The sequence below is a fragment of the Ictalurus punctatus genome, chromosome 9, assembly GCF_001660625.3.
Source record: "Ictalurus punctatus breed USDA103 chromosome 9, Coco_2.0, whole genome shotgun sequence".
Classification (NCBI taxonomy): Eukaryota; Metazoa; Chordata; class Actinopteri; order Siluriformes; family Ictaluridae; genus Ictalurus; species Ictalurus punctatus.
In genome coordinates this window covers 16155001-16174085 of record NC_030424.2, presented here as the reverse complement: position 1 = coordinate 16174085, position 19085 = coordinate 16155001, and the positions used below count along the sequence as shown (strand labels likewise).

At 40.8% G+C, this 19085-nt stretch overlaps 1 protein-coding gene across 4 annotated transcripts in view; it reads right to left on the bottom strand.

The window, feature by feature from the left end:
- prkd3 (protein kinase D3) overlaps positions 1-19085 on the bottom strand; it is a 50979-nt gene that overhangs the window by 19191 nt on the left and 12703 nt on the right. For all 4 annotated transcript variants that reach the window (XM_017476736.3, XM_047157659.2, XM_047157660.2 and 1 more), the window contains one exon: positions 849-987. In XM_017476736.3, coding sequence (XP_017332225.1) covers positions 849-987 — 139 coding nt within the window. The remainder of the gene's footprint in view (positions 1-848; positions 988-19085) is intronic.

The following is a 19085-nucleotide window of genomic DNA, read 5'->3' as shown; positions in this document are numbered from 1 at the left end:
AAGTGCCATGCATTCAACACGTAGTGAGATTTATTAATGATAACTCTTCTCTATTAGGAAAGAAAGGATGCTGCTTAGATTTTTGGTGCTATTGCAAGACAATACTAGTCAAACATGAATGCCCAAATGTGGTACTAATTTCTGCTTGGCGTGTGTGTGTATGTCCAGTGTGTGAGGAGGATGTGTGAGGCAGGTGTGCTGTATTACTCCCCTGTGGAGATGACACAAATGACAGGAAAATCAGTGCTCACAGAGCAGCACTCACAATGCAGGATGCAAAAGCCATTCAGGACAGGAACAGCCCATAAACCTTCCAAAACCAGAAGCTTACTGTAAATTCAAAGCTTTTTTTTTTACCCGGCTTTTATGATTTTCTATTGATTTATTTGTACTGAGTGTTATAGTAGACTAGATTTTTTAAACAATATGGGCCAGTATGTCATCCTCCTTGTCCGTTGAAAGAAGAGAACCCCTTGAGTCTATGTCTAACTTGAATTTTCTCAACACACATGGTGTTTCACATTAATTTGGGGCTCGGCTGAAATTGATTGTGAATGGTGGCCTTAAGGGATCTGTCCTGTTCGCAGTTATTCAAAGATATCTAAGCTTTTACTGATATTCTATTGACAGAGAATGTTATGTGCCAGTACCAGAACAGTCCAACAGTGTCAGAATTGTACTCCAGTCTCATCCAGTTAACGCTAGTCTGTTCCATATCAACCTCACTAGCACTGACCATCTGTTTGAAAACATGAAACAGGATTTCTGCAGTTTCCCCAGAAATGCCCTTGGCAAAGCTTTCAAAGGACTCATTTCCTGTAGATCAAGGTAAAAATCCAAGAACTTACCTGAGAGGACCACCTCAATCAGGTCTCCCTCATGGATATCCTCTGCCGACGTGAGTCGCTGCAGAATGTTGTCAGTGTTCAGGTCATGGCGGAAGAGCAGGATCTTATCATACATACCGAAGAATCCGCATTCTGGGAACTGAAGACAACAAAGGGTGTCAGTATTCATAATCACACATGCTAAAAGATCTCTCCTAACCAACACTCTTACCATCCCAAGTGAAGAAGAAAAAAATAGCCAGTTTAAATATTAGATACACATATCTAGTATATTGTGCCTCTTTTGCTCTTAAGAACAGCATGAATTTGCCTGAGCATGTATTCTACAACAAGCTGGATATACTGAGGAACAATCATGCAGAAAGGACTGTATTGTGTCCATTGTGCATATTGCTGGGAGTAACTCAGTCCACCTACTCCAAGGATGCTTGATAGGGTTGAAATTCTGAAAGCTCATTGGCAGGTTCCTGGAATCATTCAGTGATGACATATCCTCTGGAATATGGTGCATGCAATGTGGAAGTGTCCTAAATGAGGATAAACTATAGCCATGAAGGGATTAGCAACACTGTTCAGATGCACTATGTCCATCCAGACATTCTTCAGTGGATATCAGGGCTCTACCATGTGCCAGGAAAACATTCTCCAACACAATCACACTGCTACAACCAGCCTTTACTGTTGAGACCAAATGGACTCATGTTGCTTGCACGAAATTCTAATTATTCAATTAGAATGATGTAATAGGGACCAGGATTCATCCAAGCACACATCTCTTCAAAAATCCAGCTTTGATTCCCTGTGCCCACTGAAATGGGCTTTCTTGGGAGCAGTTTCCTGCTGGATAGAGAGCCAGGAACACTCTGGTCCAATGGACCCTTATTCAGACCAATGTCTCATCTCTATATCAAATGAAATTTATACTCTGCACAGTTTTTCATAGGTAAGATCTACACATCCCTTTGATTGTGTGCATGATTTACTGCCCAATTGTAATGGTAAAAGACTCCATTTCATCACCTTTATTTTATTTTGTATTTTCTTTTTTTCATCATTGTTTAAAAATTCAATGCTTTAACATTATCATACATTCTCACAATTTTCTACTCAGATGGATTAACAAAACTAGGGAATAATTTATGGTGTTTACACTTTTATTTTGGCTGCCATACTTGGGAATAGATTCAAAAAGAGAAATACAGGAGCCTGATCTGGTCTTTAGCTGGTGTACCCCAATCGAGATAAATTCTGATACGTCGTGCCATATCAGATGACATTCAGATATGATCCTATCCGCAACACACTTGACAGGGTCGGGGGCAAAAAAGTCCAGTAAATAAGCTGCTTGGAAGATCCTATAGCTGACTTTGAATAGTTCAAAGTCACTAAAATCACAAATTTTCTCTTTACAACATTTAATTTAATGCCAACTGATTTATACATCACACCTTAATCACATGACTCATATGACCTAATAAACTGGCAGTTTAGTGTAGTTCTTACTGGGTTTCTAGTGTATAATTTTCAGTCACATAAAATTTAATTTCCCATATGATGTCAGGATATAAATTGCAGATATAAAGCAATCCATTAAAAGGCAATTATGACAGAGATGAGTATGAGGATGACGGGAGCAATAAACACAGTGAACTGCTCTGTTTTTGAGGAATGGCTCTCTTCACAAGCAGATTACTCAAGCTGAGAGACATGTGGTGCAGAGGGCCTTGTGTAAATGCCCAGAATATTAGCCTAGTAAGAAGACGTGCTTAAAAACATCTGTTGGAACAGATCCTATAGCTATGCGTCACCCCTACTTCCTCAGGCTACATGCTTTTCTCTCTCCTCATAACAGAGTGAGTAGAACTGCACCTTTACGGCAGGAGGCAAGGGTTCACACTCATGTGTATGCATGTAGTAAAATCAATAGTATTTTTACTGCAGGAGGCAAGGGTTCACACTCATGTGTATGTACGTATTAAAATCAATAATGATGTAATTCAACCACATTTAAATGGCTAGCACACAATTACAACAAGTGTTTTGTTACAGAGACATCTTTCTATCTTTCTAAGGACACATTATCAAAACATTAATCAATGGTGTCCATAATAAACAATGAGAGAGCTCTATGGATGCAACTAATTCACTGAAACTGATGTGTGATGGAAAAGATCACACATCAGTGTATTTCACTGTCATCTACTTTTTCTCTGTTTACAAATGTGCTATAATGGCTCAGCTTTCTTTTTTGTTGTTGTGATGATGCTGACTATGGGGTCCAGCTATCTAGAGGAACATAGGATCTAAAGATCATATACTTGTGAAATCAGAGTAGTGAGAGAATCACTCGTCTTGTATGGTCCCTGCCAGGATGTGAGTGCAACCAACAATTCTGAGTCACTTCCTCTTCCCAAGAGTCACCAGAGATCCCACCTGTAAGAGGCATTACACAAGTTTACCAACACAAACCTAAACTGAAATAACCCTTTATTGTGAAAGAGTATTTTTCCTATTCTCAATAACCCGAATAATAATTGGTTCATTATAAGCCTACAAGTAAAACATACTCATGTTTTTGAGTTCTTCTAAACCACTGAACACCATGTTGTGTTAAACCATTAACCATTCTAAAAATTCCACAATTAAAAGTTACAGTGCGTAGGGTTTTTTGTTAAAAAAAAAAAAAAAGAAGAAGAAAAAAACATTTAATATTGACTTAGGGGAGAAAACATACTCTATAATATGATGTTCCTGAGCTACTGTGAGTCACATCGACCATCCTGTAATAGAATTCACAGTCAGAGGTGTCAGGTTGAGACTGGTAAGAAATCTGTGAAAGTGTACATAATATACCAGCTCAGATACATCAAACATCATAACACCTCAACTTCAGGCACAAAAGCCTGATTACATCGTGACTGGCAGGAGCCGCAGCCAAGCAGGGGAGACAGACAGAGAGAGAGAGAGAGAGAGAGAGAGAGAGAGAGAGAGAGAGAGAGAGAGAGAGAGAGAGAGCATACGAGTGTAAATGAAGAAAATGGGAGTGAAAGAGTGAATGTTAGGCTTCTGATTTATCCTCTGTTGTGAAGTTTGTACTGTAACCCTGGTGAGACATTGATGAGCTAGAGCACTCATGACAGTTGGTAGTGACTAACAGGAGGTGCCGGTGAGTTTCTCTGTATTTCAGTATTTCAAACTCAGTTATATCGGACAAGAGTGAGTGATTCGAGTCCTCTAGTCACCTGATAAAAGTTTTTTTCATCTACTGCCTGTTTATCTACTGTGCTAACACTATCTGGTTCGTACCAAACTTTTTGACAGGCTGGGGAATAAAATAGATCAGATAACAAAATACATAGAGAAAACCAACTGGGTAAAAAAAAATTAGAAATGGCCAGACTTTCAAGTATTGTTCTCTACAATATTTTAACTAGTCAGCTCTGGAGATGCACAGACCCTCAGCAAAAACTATTACATTCTGATGTGCTGTGATATTACAGCAGAGCAACTCTCCTCATCCAGAAGTCATGAATATAGCTAACTAGCTAACATTTAGTGACTGTTTTATTCTGTAAGTTATGTGCTGTTGATGAATGTTTCATCAGGCTGTTGCAGTAACAGCTAAATGATAGTCACTAGAAGATAAACTCTGGAGTGTCTTCACTCTTTTATCTGGTAGTCACAATGATGTAAATTATTTCATTGTGGTAACACTTCTATAATACAAAATCTAACAACATCTTGTATTGTTAAGCTGCTAATGCATTACAGTTTGAATCTTAAATCAAAAGCAATAACATAAACACAACACTGACTGAAACATTTACACCAATCAGTCATAACATTAAAACCACTGACAGGTGAAGTGAATAAAACTGATTACCTTGTTACAGTGGCACCTGTCATGGGGTGGGATATATTAGGCAGCAAGTGAACAAAAGTCAGTCTGTTCTCAAAGTTGATGTGTTGGAAGCAGGAAAAATGGGCAAGACTAAGGATCTGAGTATCTCAGCAGGTCTTGTGGGGTGTTCCCCATATGCATTGGTTAATACCTATGAAAAGTGGTCCAAGGAAGGACAATCGGTAAACCAGCGACAGGTGCATGGGTGCCCAAGGCTCACTGATGTGCCCGAGGGAAGGCTAGCTTGTCTGATCCGATCCTACAGAAGTGTAGCACAAATTGCTGAAAAAGTTCATGCTGGCTATAATAGAAAGGTAGCAGCAGACTGGTCAGTGTGCCCATGTTGTCCCCTGTCCAACACCAAAAGTGCATACAATGGGCATGTGAGTATCAGAACTGGACCATGGAGCCATGGAAGCAGAGAGCCTGGTCTGATTAATCACGTTTTCTTTTACATAATGTGGATGGCCACGTGCCTTACCTGGGGAAGAGATGGAACCAGGCTGCACTACAGGTGGAAGGCAAGCCGACAGAGGCAGTGTGATGCTCTGGCAATGTTCTGCTGGTAACTATTGGGTCCAGGCATTCATGTGTATACATGTACCACCTACCTAAAGATTGTTGCAGACCAAGTACACCTCTTCATGGCAACAGTATTCCCTAATGGCAGTGGCCTCTTTCAGCAATATAATGCCACACTGCAAAAATTGTTCAGGAATGGTTTGAGGAACATGACAAAGAGTTCATGGTGTTGACTTGGCCTGCAAATTCCCCATATCTCAATCTGATCGAGCATCTGTGGGATGTGCTGGACAAACAAGTCTGATCTATGGAAGTCCTCCCTCGCAACAACTAAAAGGATCTGCTGCTAATGGCTTGGTGCCAGATACCACAGCACACCTTCAGAGGTCTTGTGGAGTCCATGCTTCGATGGGTCAGAGCTGTTTTGACTGCACAAGGGGGACCTACACATTATTAGGCAAGTGGTTGTAATGTTACGGCCAATCTGTTTACATTTACAGTATTAAGTGGGAGATGTGAAGTTATGGATTAAAGTAAAATATTCACATTGTGCATTAATGTAGACATAAGCAGAAAGTATATTTAGTTGAATATAAATAACATATTGCCCTGCGATGGACTGCCACCCTGTCCAGGGTGTACCCCGCCCGATGCTCCCTGGGATAGGCTCCAGGTTTCACCGTGACACTGAAGGAAGGATAAGCGGTATAGAAGATGGATGGATGGATGGATAAATAACATATGTACAACATTAATTCATGACTACCCTTATCATTATAATTGTAGATAAGAACTATCAACGTCTGGTAGTACCAATTTTTCAACGCTGGACCATTATATAATTAATGTATCTCTGGGAGTGATATCAATTTCAACCGTTGAAATCTACAGCACTATCCTACACTATGCTTATTTGCAATAACTCATTTTCCTTGACTGAAAGCTACTTTTCATGTGCTATGACAGATATTAGGAACAAGGGATTGAAAGCTTATAGGGAGGAAAAGATTTAGAGAGAGGAATGTAAGGGTATGATGAAGGCTATGGATAGAACATGTCACACTGCCAGCACACAGGTCTGGAAAGTCCATCAGTCACAGCTGTTTCCCTGCTGGGACCTCGCACACAATGCATGGCAAACAATACTACCCATAATGCCAGGGCCAGTGAGAAGCGTTGGCAGTTCACCGATATTACCCCCACCCCTGATGGACCAAAGCACAACTAGGTGCTAAAACAAAAACAGGGCAGAACATGCAATCCAGCATATCAACAAAAAGAGCAACAAAACAAATAGGTATTCTTTGGTTCAAGAGATACAAAGGAAGAATAACCCACTGTACCTACCTCATGATAGTAACCAGTCCCTCCAGGATCTCGCAATTTTGCAATCGCAGAAATTAATGCAAAATCAAGCAAACTCTGCAACATTCAGTGGAGCTGGAAATTTTTCAAAATTACCGCAGATTTTCCACAGACTTAGGCCAAGTGTCACGTATCGGGAAACTCTGGACTCCACTTCCCATCAGCCACTGCACTGCACTAGTTGTCACATGACCACCTGCACCTGATTCATGTTTTGGTTAATGAGCACTCATAGGTATAAATAGTCCTTGTCTGCACCATTAGTTTGTCTTTCGTTGTCTTAGACTCCTGTTGTTCATGTTTCGATGTTGGTTTCTTGCCACAGTGTGTTTCAAGGTTGTCATAGTGTATTTGTTTCTTGGTACGTTTCTTTAAATAAATGTCTTTATCTGCATCTGCATCTGCTTCTGGCTCAACCTCCGATTGGTGACAGAACGAAAGACCCACAATCAGGAGCAGCAGAGCGCCAAGATGGATATCTGGGGCGTCAGGATGCCACCAATGTTAGTGGAGTACTTTGCCACGTTGCGCCAACAGTCTGCCGACACGCACCGCCAAGCTCCGCTCACGCCACAGTCCGCCGACACGCACCGCCAAGCTCCGCTCACGCCACAGTCCGCCGACACGCACCGCCAAGCTCCGCTCACGCCACAGTCCGCTGACACGCACAGCCAAGCTCCGCTCACGCCACAGTCCGCCGACACGCATCGCCAAGCTCCGCTCACACCACAGTCCGCCTTGCGACACAGCCAGCAAAGTAACCTGAGCATCTGGGGCTTTCCACTGCAGGGGAGGCACACCTTGCTGCACAGTCCAGAGGTGAAGGCTGGCCCAGAAATTTTTTTTTGGGGGGGGGGCAATGAGGACAGCAGAGCTCCAGCCTGAAGCCTACGGGGAGGTCTCAGCTGTGGAGCTCTCACCTGAGGTCAACATGGCGACCTCAGAGGGACAGGCCGAGGAGGCTGTCCCGCTGCCATGCACAGCCGAGGAGGCTGTCCCGCTGCCATGCACAGCCGAGGAGGCTGTCCCGCTGCCATGCACAGCCGAGGAGGCTGTACCGCTGCCCTGCACAGCCGAGGAGGCTGTCCCGCTGCCCCGTTCAGCTGCGGCCGCCGCTCAGCCTCCCCGTTCAGCTGCGGCCGCCGCTCAGCCTCCCCGTTCAGCTGCGGCCGCCGCTCAGCCTCCCCGTTCAGCTGCGGCCGCCGCTCAGCCTCCCCGTTCAGCTGCGGCCGCCGCTCAGCCTCCCCGTTCAGCTGCGGCCGCCGCTCAGCCTCCCCGTTCAGCTGAGGCCGTCGCTCAGCCTCCCCGTTCAGCTGAGGCCGTCGCTCAGCCTCCCCGTTCAGCTGAGGCCGTCGCTCAGCCTCCCCGTTCAGCTGAGGCCGTCGCTCAGCCTCCCCGTTCAGCTGAGGCCGTCGCTCAGCCTCCCCGTTCAGCTGAGGCCGTCGCTCAGCCTCCCCGTTCAGCTGAGGCCGTCGCTCAGCCTCCCCGTTCAGCTGAGGCCGTCGCTCAGCCTCCCCGTTCAGCTGAGGTCGTCGCTCAGCCCGCTTGCTCCATGGCAACTAGCGTTCCCCCCTTCTGCTTCGAGGAGACCCACGCTCCTTTCCCTGGCCGCACGGGGGACTTCTCTCGGCCTTCCAGTTCAGCTGGGGACGTCGCGCTGCCTTCATGCTCTGCTGAGGAAATATCTCAGCCTCCCTGTGCCATTGTAGAAGCCGCCCGGCCTCCTGGTTTTGCGGGGGACATGTTCTCCAGGGGGCCAGGACCACCAGATGGGGGACATATAATTTTGGGCGCTCCGGGAGTAGCGCCCTTGGGGGAGGGTTCTGTCACGTATCGGGAAACTCTGGACTCCACTTCCCATCAGCCACTGCACTGCACTAGTTGTCACATGACCACCTGCACCTGATTCATGTTTTGGTTAATGAGCACTCATGGGTATAAATAGTCCTTGTCTGCACCATTAGTTTGTCTTTCGTTGTCTTAGACTCCCGTTGTTCATGTCTCGATGTTGGTTTCTTGCCACAGTGTGTTTCAAGGTTGTCATAGTGTATTTGTTTCTTGGTACGTTTCTTTAAATAAATGTCTTTATCTGCATCTGCATCTGCATCTGCTTCTGCATCTGCTTCTGGCTCAGCCTCCGATCGGTGACACCAAGATGCTTCAACTGATGTCATCACAATGCACAGTAGGCCAAAGCCCTCTTCTGCTGACATGTGTCGAATATAAGTACAACTAAAAGTTTCATTTACCAATAAACATCACTGCGAAAGGCCTTGCAAAACAATTTCATGCAATTACATTTTCGCCAATTCAAGTAATTTTCCACAAAAAGCACAAAAAAACTCAGCAAGTGGTATCACAAATTTTGTAAAAAGTTTTGCACAAAAATAATGCTTAGTAGTATTTTATTTTAAATCTAAATTTAAATAGTTGCATCTCCATTGGCCTTATTGAGGGTGAAAATCTTACTCTATAAGTTAAACTCACAAAATACATTATTGCACAGTCTTGATTTGCTCCTGTCAGAAACTCTCCACTTTCCAGCAAGACCTGTTTATGTAAAATTGTTTCCCTAATTTTTCACAATGCCAAAGTTAGTCAAACATGCCAGGTCTAAAGTATCTAAAGTAGTCTGTGTCATCACAAAGAATCTTGGTTTGTTAAGCACAATATAAATTGCAAAAGTTACACAAATGGCCAATTCATGTAAAAGCTTAAACACTCCAGTGTACTCAAACCCCCCTTATGAAAGACATTCATCCACTCTGCTTGCTTATATAGCTCCATTTGAAATAGACTGTAGGGCTAATCAGCATGGCTTGAACTCCAGTTATAGCAGATGAATGCAAATCTTGTACTGTAGCACTGGTGGCTGAGCCTGTGGCAGCGCTGGAGACCATGGAGAAGCAAGCATACACCAACAATGGCTCCACTGTTCGCACCCTCTTCCTGGCTTTCATGTGCACATGGAGTTTAGTAGAACAAAGAGATTGAATTCCAGACAAGAAGTGCCCAAGGCTGTTCACTGGGATGCTTCTGAAGAGAAGACTCCCTTCACTGTTAAAGTGCGTCTGCACTTAGGTTCCTGAATCAAGATTTAGAGACTTATCTCTATGAACTTGTATAACACTAGCACCAGTGGAGAAATATTGGAGCCACAAACTCCAGGACTCTTGACAGAGGTTAGCAAATGTGCTATAAAGCAGTAGGAAGCTGATTCTGCAGCATTATATTGGCTGATGAAGGTTTTGCAGAGGAAGTGGAGCAAAACCATTACTGAACCCCTGAACACCTGAGTACAACCGGTTTTAAAAGAGCAGACCAACTTCTTTACATGCCCCTGACACATGGATTTACAACTTGTCCTAACATGCAGACATTTCAAATGCATCCTTCCTGTGTGAGATATCAGTACAAGGCTTTCCTCTGGCTGTGCCTGGCCCCAAACTCTGCACTTCCCCAGTGGCAGCGGGTACCTTCTGTTGGCATGGACTATCTCTCTCTCTCTCTCTCTCTCTCTCTCTCTCTCTCTCTCTCTCTCTCTCTCCACTCCGCATTTCCCATCCCAAGGCAGCAGCAGCTGGTGGCCTGAGCACTGCCATGCTAATTCCAGAAAGCTACAGGGAAGCTGTGAGGTTTGTCCACACTGACTTATCAAGGCTTACAGAGACACAGGAGAGAGGATATGGACTAATAGTATAAGGTAGCATATGATAACTATGAATACAAGAAGTACAAGAAGGGATTGCAACTTTGGGTTAGCAACAGTTATGCTGTCTGAGACATTTCCTATGCGTTAAGCAGAAACAACATATCCCTTGCTTTTTAGAATCTTGTTCTGCCCCAATACTTCGGCTTATTTCTTTAAGCAATGACATCAAAGTCAGCTGCCTTTTTTCCCCATATCCATGATGATGTAAGCACATGTGACTTTTAATGTGAGTATGCTATGATTAATAATTACCAATTGATCATCACGGAAATGAGCTGAAGGCACTTAAAGAGTGAGGTGACACATAAAGGAGGTTCATTAAAGTGATTTAATGCAAGCACTTCAAATCTGATAGGAAGCCAGATAATATTCTGGTTGAATATTGGTTAATACTACTTTGCAACATTAATCAACTAGACTTCAAGTAAAGTTTTAGATAGAGATCATTTATGAATTCAAGTAAAGTTTACAGTGCAATCCACTAATATAGACACCTTGGTAAATATGAGCATAGAAGGCTGTGAAAAATTCCTTTCTCAAAAAATCTCTTTATTGTTTAAACATTTGATATTTTGTTCAGAGTATTTTTGTAGTTTTGTTTTTTTTTTAAACAAAAGATCAAAATGTTAAACAATAAAGACAATTTCCACAGCCTTCTTTACTCATATTTACTAAGGGTGACAATATTTGTGGAGGACACTGTATATAAAGATCAGTTATTGTCTAATTAGTTCTAATTCCAAATAATAATTAAGAGTTGGTTTAAGGGTTATAGTTACATTAATACTAAGTTGAATATTAGTAAATTAGTACTTTAGAACAATTGGCAGGAAACAATATCAGAACCTCAGTGGAAGGATCTGTTCCACAGATGGTGCTTGCATAGCCAAAAATCCTTTCAACCTTGAAAAAAAGGCAGTTGAGGCAATCACACACATTTCTCTTATGAGACAACAGCTCTGAAAGGAAGGAAAGAAGTTCAACACGTGACAAATGTGTCTGTAGGGACCACTCATCAAGTAAGCAGATTAGAAAAAAAGTAATTTGCTATAATCACCTGAATCCTGCCAAAGCAAGCCATGCAGAACTAAAAGAAGGAAATAGCTTATTTGCCAGTGAAACATCTTAGCAGATCATTTCAAGCAGTGAAAACATCAATTCTGGAATTTCTGAAATATAAGGAAACTACTAATACTGGAATAAGGCCACAGTGCATCCTGCTTCTCTGTGCCATATGGATATGTATACTTTGCAGTTTGAAAACAGAAAGACCAGAATTAATCCACACTAATGCCTTTCACAAGTGGACAGTAAAGCAGGCCTTACATTTCAGTGGCTCTTAGCAGCCTAGCATGAGCAGAATAGCAGTCCAAGGGCTGCACATTACATAAAACTATCTGCTCACCACTGGCTGGACCATGCCAAGAAAAGCACAGCATGGCTGGAGCAGAGGGACCAGAAGCGGCCGACTTTGAAACCCAGCTGCACCATCATTCGCCTTTGTATGGTTCACATTTCAGTCGAGTTTTAACCCCCACCATTTATACACTCCCTCTTCAACCCCACTTCAGTCCTCAGCCACTAGGATAATCTCCACTTGTAGAAAAACCAAGCAGGACATCCATCAAACTATGATTCCTGCTCAAGGTTCTCTTGATCTTAAAATCTATTTGCTTAAAACTTCCAGCACTTCACTGGCATTAACTTCAGTGGGGAAAAACGGTTTGCATCCTTCCTTGTTTATTTGTATGTAGTATTTCAAATTCATGCAATAGACAAGTACAAGTGTTACCAGGCTAACTTAACATATACTGTACTGTTTTGTTTAGTTGTGTATTTCTTTATGGTTATCACTTTGTGTTTGTTGTTTTGTAAGTTTTAAATTGATCAAAGATAATCCATATAGTGTAAGTTACTTCATAAGTATTTCCTACGTACTAATACTAAGTAATTGTGTTTAACTACCTTTGGCAATGTCAATTTATATCATTCTCGATCCACATAAGACTGAAATATTGTCCACTCTAAGTCCCTTTGTAGAATTTCTCCATCACAGTGACTAAACAAAATAAGCATCATTACTAATTATAAATACTATTCATAAAGGGGTAATGTATGGTATTTTATTTACTGCCAGAGCACAACTGTATAATCTTGTGCTCATTAAAGTTATTTTGTTTTAATATAAAAATACACATGGACACTCAAATATACCCTGTTTAATCATGGATTTCAAATGGCCAAACTTGTAAGTGTACACACTAAATTAGGTCCAATTCATACCTTACTCAAAATGTCAAATGTTCAGCAATATATACAGTGCTGTGAAAACTTCTGTTTTTTTTGTATTTCTCATACTAAATTGTTTCAGAAATTAAAACAAAATCTAAGACAAAGCAAAGGTAACCTGAGAAAACACCAAATACAGTTTTTAAATGATAATGTTAAATCTAATGTTAAATCTAATACCAACTGGGCCTGTGCGAAAATGTATTTGCCCCAGTAGTTATTAATTCCCCAAATCTATGAAATAGCATTCATAATGGGGTTCAGCTGGACTAGACACATACAGGCCTGATTACTGCAAACCCTGTTCTATCAAATCAACACTTAAATAGAACTTTTTCAACAGCAAGAAGTTGGTTAAAAGATCTTACACAGTAACACTATGCCAAAATTAAAATAAATTGTAGAAATGACGAGGAAGAAATTGAAGATTGAAATACATCAGTCTGGGAAGGGTTACAAAGCTATTTCAAAGGCGCTGGAACTTCAAAAAAACTACAATGAGAGCCATTATCTTCAAATGGAAAAACTAGGCACAGTAGTGAACCTTTTCAGACGTGGCAAACCTTCCAAAATTCCTCCAAGGGCACGGCAACTACTCATCCAGGAAGTCACAAAAGACCCAAGGACAACATCAAAGGACTTACAGGCCTCTTGTGCATCAATAAGGTCACTGTTTATGGCTCCACTATCAGAAAGACACTGGGCAAAAATGGCATCCATGGAAGCGTGGCGATGTGAAAACCACTGCTAACCCAGAAGGACATTAAAACCTGTCTGTATTTTGCCAAAACACACCTTGATGATCCTCAAAATTTTGGGGAGTATGTTCTGTGGATTGATGAGTCAAAAGTGGAACTGTTTGGAAGACAGGAGTCCCGTTACATCTGGTGTAAACACAGAATTCCACAAAAAGAACATCATACCTACGGTCAAGCATGGTAGTGGCAGTGTGATGATGTGGGGATGCTTTGCTGCTTCAGGGCCTGAGCAACTTGCAATAATTGAGGGAAACATGAATTCTGCTCTCTACCAGAAACTCCTAAAGGAGAATGTCCGGTCTTCAGTCCGTAAGTTGAAACTCAAGTGCAACTGCATTATGCAGTATGACAATGATCCAAAGTATAGGCGTAAATCCTAGTCTTAGAAGTAAGTGAAAGACTGATCTCCAGTTATCAGAAGCGTTTGGTTGTAGTTGCTGCTAAAGGTGGCACAACCAGATTTTAAGTTTATGGGGGCAATTCGTTTTTTACATTGGTGAGAGGTGTTGGATAATCTTTTTTGCTTCAATAAAAGAAATACATTAAAAACTGTATTGTGTGTGATAAATTCAAAATCTGAACAGTTGACATTTTGTGTAAGGTATGAATTGGACCTAATGCATATTTAATCAATTAATGTTTCATTCTGTGTTTGAATTAAGACAAATGGCAATTTCTTGCCAAACATTTTCACTCACTGTTTGTCACCCATGTTCTAGAATCTGGTTCAGATCTTATGCACTTATCACACTAATTGAGTTCCTGTGTAATGGCAGTTTTAATCTGACGGGCATTTACTTGTAGTCACAACAAACAATGTGGATGAAAAACTCATTTACTCTATAGTGTAGATTCTGCATTGCAACTATTTATCACCAAAACCAAACAAACTATAAAATTATATTCAAATGTTTCACTGAAAAAAAGCATTTTATAAGATAAATACTCCTAGAAGTTTGGTTTATAATTACTCTGACCTGACAAATTAACACATGGGTCTGTGTAAATGTCAAATAAAGTGTGTGCGATTTACAAAAAACACACTTGTAAGCATTTGTGCAGCTTTCTCAAATTAGCCAACTAGATGAAGTGCTAATTTGGGTTGTCACTTCTCTGCACAACATTCACAGATAAATGTGCCATGGGAGAAAAAAAAAGATTAAATGTAGGATCCTATGTGGTTCAATTTGTATTTATGAGCAAATTTAAAGGTTTTATGTCAAACCATAAAATTGAGGATTCCTTGATCAGAGATGTAGCAAATCTTTAATGTATCTGGGAATTTGAATGATCTTTATTCAGACCTGTTTTTTTAATAACTAATGTACCAAAAATAAAGCACAGGTGCTTCCATGTGTGATTCTGATGAGACTGTTGGAAGAAACAAATGTACATTGGCTTAAATTCATCTTACTCACTCACTATTTAATCTAAATCAATTTATGTATGAGGTATTTCACTGCCTCCTTTACCTGGTGATGGGAAGGAATTTTTCATCAACATTAACCAGCAGTCCAAAGAATACTGCTTTGTGTTATTTCTTTCAAGACCCTTTCAAGAACTTCCTTGCTTAGGAGCTATCAGTTCAGCAGATCACTTGAGTCAACGGTCAGGCAGGAAAACCAAGGCTAACAAAAACACCTCCACAAAACAGCTTTGTCAATCTGTCCAAACCTTGCCGATCGATAGGATTAGCACCACAAGCTCAGGAGGCTGACAAAGGCCAGGCCTCCATATGGATTTCATTGTAATAACCTGCCGCTATTAACATAATTGGAGGAAATCTCTCTATTTTTGAGTGCTAACAGTGGCTCCATTGTTGTGTCTCAGTGACATCTGGGCTTTTCTGTGTTAGGAGAGTTTGTGTCATACAATTCTAAGCTGTAAAATGGACCTGACAAATGAACCATGCATGAACTCTTGGCTTCTGCTTGCTCGTTTTTAACAGCAAGGGGTCTGAAATATGACATAGTGCCGAGCATGTGCGTACACTTTCAACATGTCATGGAGAAAATCCTTTATGTATGGCATGTGTAACTTCCAGAGGGACTCCCATAGGAAAGATTTACATACGTACATCTTGCTGCAGAGATGCCAGAGGGGTCAATGTGGCTACTGCTGTGCTGTGAAGGTTACAAATTTGACGTGTTAACGAGGTCTCATACATTAACAGGAATCATGGTGAGCTCATCGTGGCACCTTAACCATGTGTTTTGTTTTGTTTATACTAAACTCCAGGATGTCCTGGACTGTATGCTACAGTATGTCCTAACCCTGCTTTCTATCCTGTCAGCAAGCATTATGATGATGACTTATGATTAGACACAGTTAGTAATCCTCTTCGTTTTATCCCAGGAAAGCTTGTGAGGTGCAGCTCAAGCCTCGGACTGGTGAACAGACAATGCACACTTTTTCTTCAATTGTTTTTATCATCCAGTCTTGCAAAGTGTCTAAATCTGTTGACTCCCTTGTAATAATCTATAAAACCCTAGAGTCTAACAAGCTTAGGATCTCAATCAGCAACAGTTCAAGTTATTATTCTTGTAAATTGGTCATTATAAATAGGTCAAGCAAACTCTAGCACAAATGTTGCAGCAGCTCAGGGTTCATCAAAACTGAGCACTATACAAAGAATGTAGGAGAATCTATATATGGAAAAAAAAACCACTCAAATCTAGTTTTCCAAATATGTCTCATTGTGGCTTCTGAAGAAAATCCACTGCTCCCACTTGCTGTGCCCGATTACTTGTAATTATCAACATTATTAAATTGAGAACATTTTTCACACACTTTCACAGATTTGCCATTTCATTTACCCTCTCTGGTCTGATTAGTGAATCAATGATGTGGATAGTAAAGTTTTAAAGTTTCTGGACATGGATTTAGTCTTCACATTAAGTTCAAAACAGATTCCATCTCAGAGCCCACGGCACTTGTCAAAATGGCAACGTGAAGCACCACTGCACCTGAATACAGGCATTTGTGTGTTTTATTTAGAGCCAGGAACAAAACATTAATGCTTAACTAATGCACTAATGCATTTAAAGGTAAAATTTCAGTCATGTTAACTGCTTATCTGGATATATATATATATATATATATATATATATATATACAGTGCACAGTATGACCTCATTAATTCACTATCAATGGAAATAAAGTCCTTTATTAGTGATGGGCATTCAGACAACATTTGCGAGAAGGTTACTACTATGAAATATGAGAAGGTTAAATGGTTAACCATTCCATCTTGGTGACCATTATTACTAATTAAAAAAATATAGAACAGTCAAGCCAAACTGACAAATGCAACGACTGATATATTTATTGTAAACATTCCAATGCATCTCTTTCAGTGATGTATGCAGTAATCTCCAAAACAAGTTTGCCAGTTCAAAAATAGACTACGCATTTTGCTGTACTAGGTGACACAAAATTGTTCCTGCCCCTCTAAATATGCAACGACTCCTCCAACAGACAACAACCCACAAAAGCCAACAGCTTCCGCATAATGTTGTGCTCTCAAACAGGCAAACACATTTCAGCCCTGTGAGATTTTCAATACACAAATAATGCCTGTATGGAGATGTACACTGTATGGCAGTTTGCTCCCAGATTTTTGTACATTTGATAAAGTGTAAAAGCTGTTTTCATGCGCTTCATCACAGAATGCCAAATGATGCGATTGGTTCAACTTGTCAAATTACTTCCTGTTTCTACTTTTATGATGGCAAGTAAAGGGTTATTAAGGTCAGCAGAGGAGAAGGAAAGTCTTATTAATACATAAAACGAGACTTTCATTGGACTGGAGCATTGTGAAAAATGTTCTTCACCTCATGAGTATTGATAGCAAAGGAATGTCAGTCAAATCAATAAACAGTCTGAAAGGAATTTTTGTCTTTTTGTATGTGAAAGCGAATGTGTGAATATCAGCTCCTCCCCCAAATGAATCAGTTCAGGATGCAGACTCAAGTATTCAGCCCAAGTGTGAAAACCCTAAGATCAAACTCCAATTTCAGAGGAATAGTTCTGGTACATTTTTGTGCCGCTCTACCACTTGAACTAATTCACTTATATCAAGACAACAGCAATATCTTGAGATGGTAATACATTTTGAAAAACCACATGCACCTTGGGAGGATATTTGTAGGCAGGTTGTTAGATTTTCTGCTAGCTGCCTCAGTAGCTAATGCTAATCTTGTTGCAAAGAGCTACTGCTAGGAAGCTGAATAACTTTTTGAAAATGTTAAAATGTAATCTATAATTCTGCTAAATTTCTTCAGATCAGAATTACAGTGGAGCACATTAATTATAATAATTATTAAAAATAAATAAAATAAATTATACACAATAATCCACTAATATTGGCACCCTTGGTAAATATGTGAAAAATTGTCTTTATTGTTTCAACTTTTGATGTTTTGTTCAAAATAATTTTTAAAAAATACTCTGCACTCATGGATATCAAACAATCGCAAACAAAGCACAAAAAATATCTTTGTTAAATACAGTATGTGTGCAACAATTATTGGCGCCCCTATGAATTCATATGAGAAAACTATATTTGAAGTATATTCCCATTGATCCCAATTTTTTTAGTACACCTGGGTGACTAGGAACAGGTAATCATTCAACCATGAATTCCTGTTTCACAGGGGTATAAATTTGAGGTAACACATAGGCCAAATTCCCTTAGTCATTCATCACAATGGGTAAGACCAAGGAATATACCTGTGACGAGCGGGAAAATGTTGTTGAGCTTCACAAAATGGGAAGTGGCTATAAGAAAATAGAACAAGCATTGAAAATGCCCATTTTCACCATCAGGGCAATAATTGAGACGTTCCAGTCAACTGGAAATGTTATGAATCAGCCTGGAAGAGGATGTGTGTCTATATTGTCTCAACACACTGTGAAGAGGATGGTTCGAGTGGCCAAAAAAATCTCCAAGGATTACAGCTGGAGAATTGCAGAAGTTACTTGCATCTTGGGGTCAGAAAGTCTCCAAAAATACAATCCGAAGTCATTAACATCACCACAAGTTATTTCGAAGGGTTTCAAGAAAAAAGCCTCTACACTCATCCAAAAACAAACTCAAGCACCTTCAGTTTGCCAGACACTACTGGAACTTCACATGGGACCGGGATCTATGGTCAGATGAAACCAAAATAGATCTTTTTGGCAATAAACACCAGAGGTGGTTTTGGTGCACACAGAAAAGTAGCCATATTGAAAACTACCTCATGTCCATGGTTAAATATGGCTCTTTAATGTTTTGGGGCTGTTTCTCTGCCAGAGGAACTGGACATTTTGTTAGGATATATGGCATCATGGACTCTTATCAAATATCAACAAATATAAAATGAAAACCTGACTGCCTCTGCCAGAAAGCTTAAAATTGGCCATGGGTGGATCTTCTAGCAGGACAACAATCCAAAACATGCATCAAAATTAGCACACAAAAATGGTTTACTGATCACAAAATCGAGGTCCTGCCATGGCCATCCCACTCCCCTGACTTGAAATCCATAGAAAACCTGTGGGGTGAACTGAAGAGGAGAGTCCACCAGCGTGGACCTCGAAATTTGAAGGATCTGGAGAGATTCTGTATGGAGGAATGGTCTCAGATCCCTTGCGATGTATTCTCCAAGAGCTGTTATCTTGGCAAAGGGAGATTGCACAAAGTATTG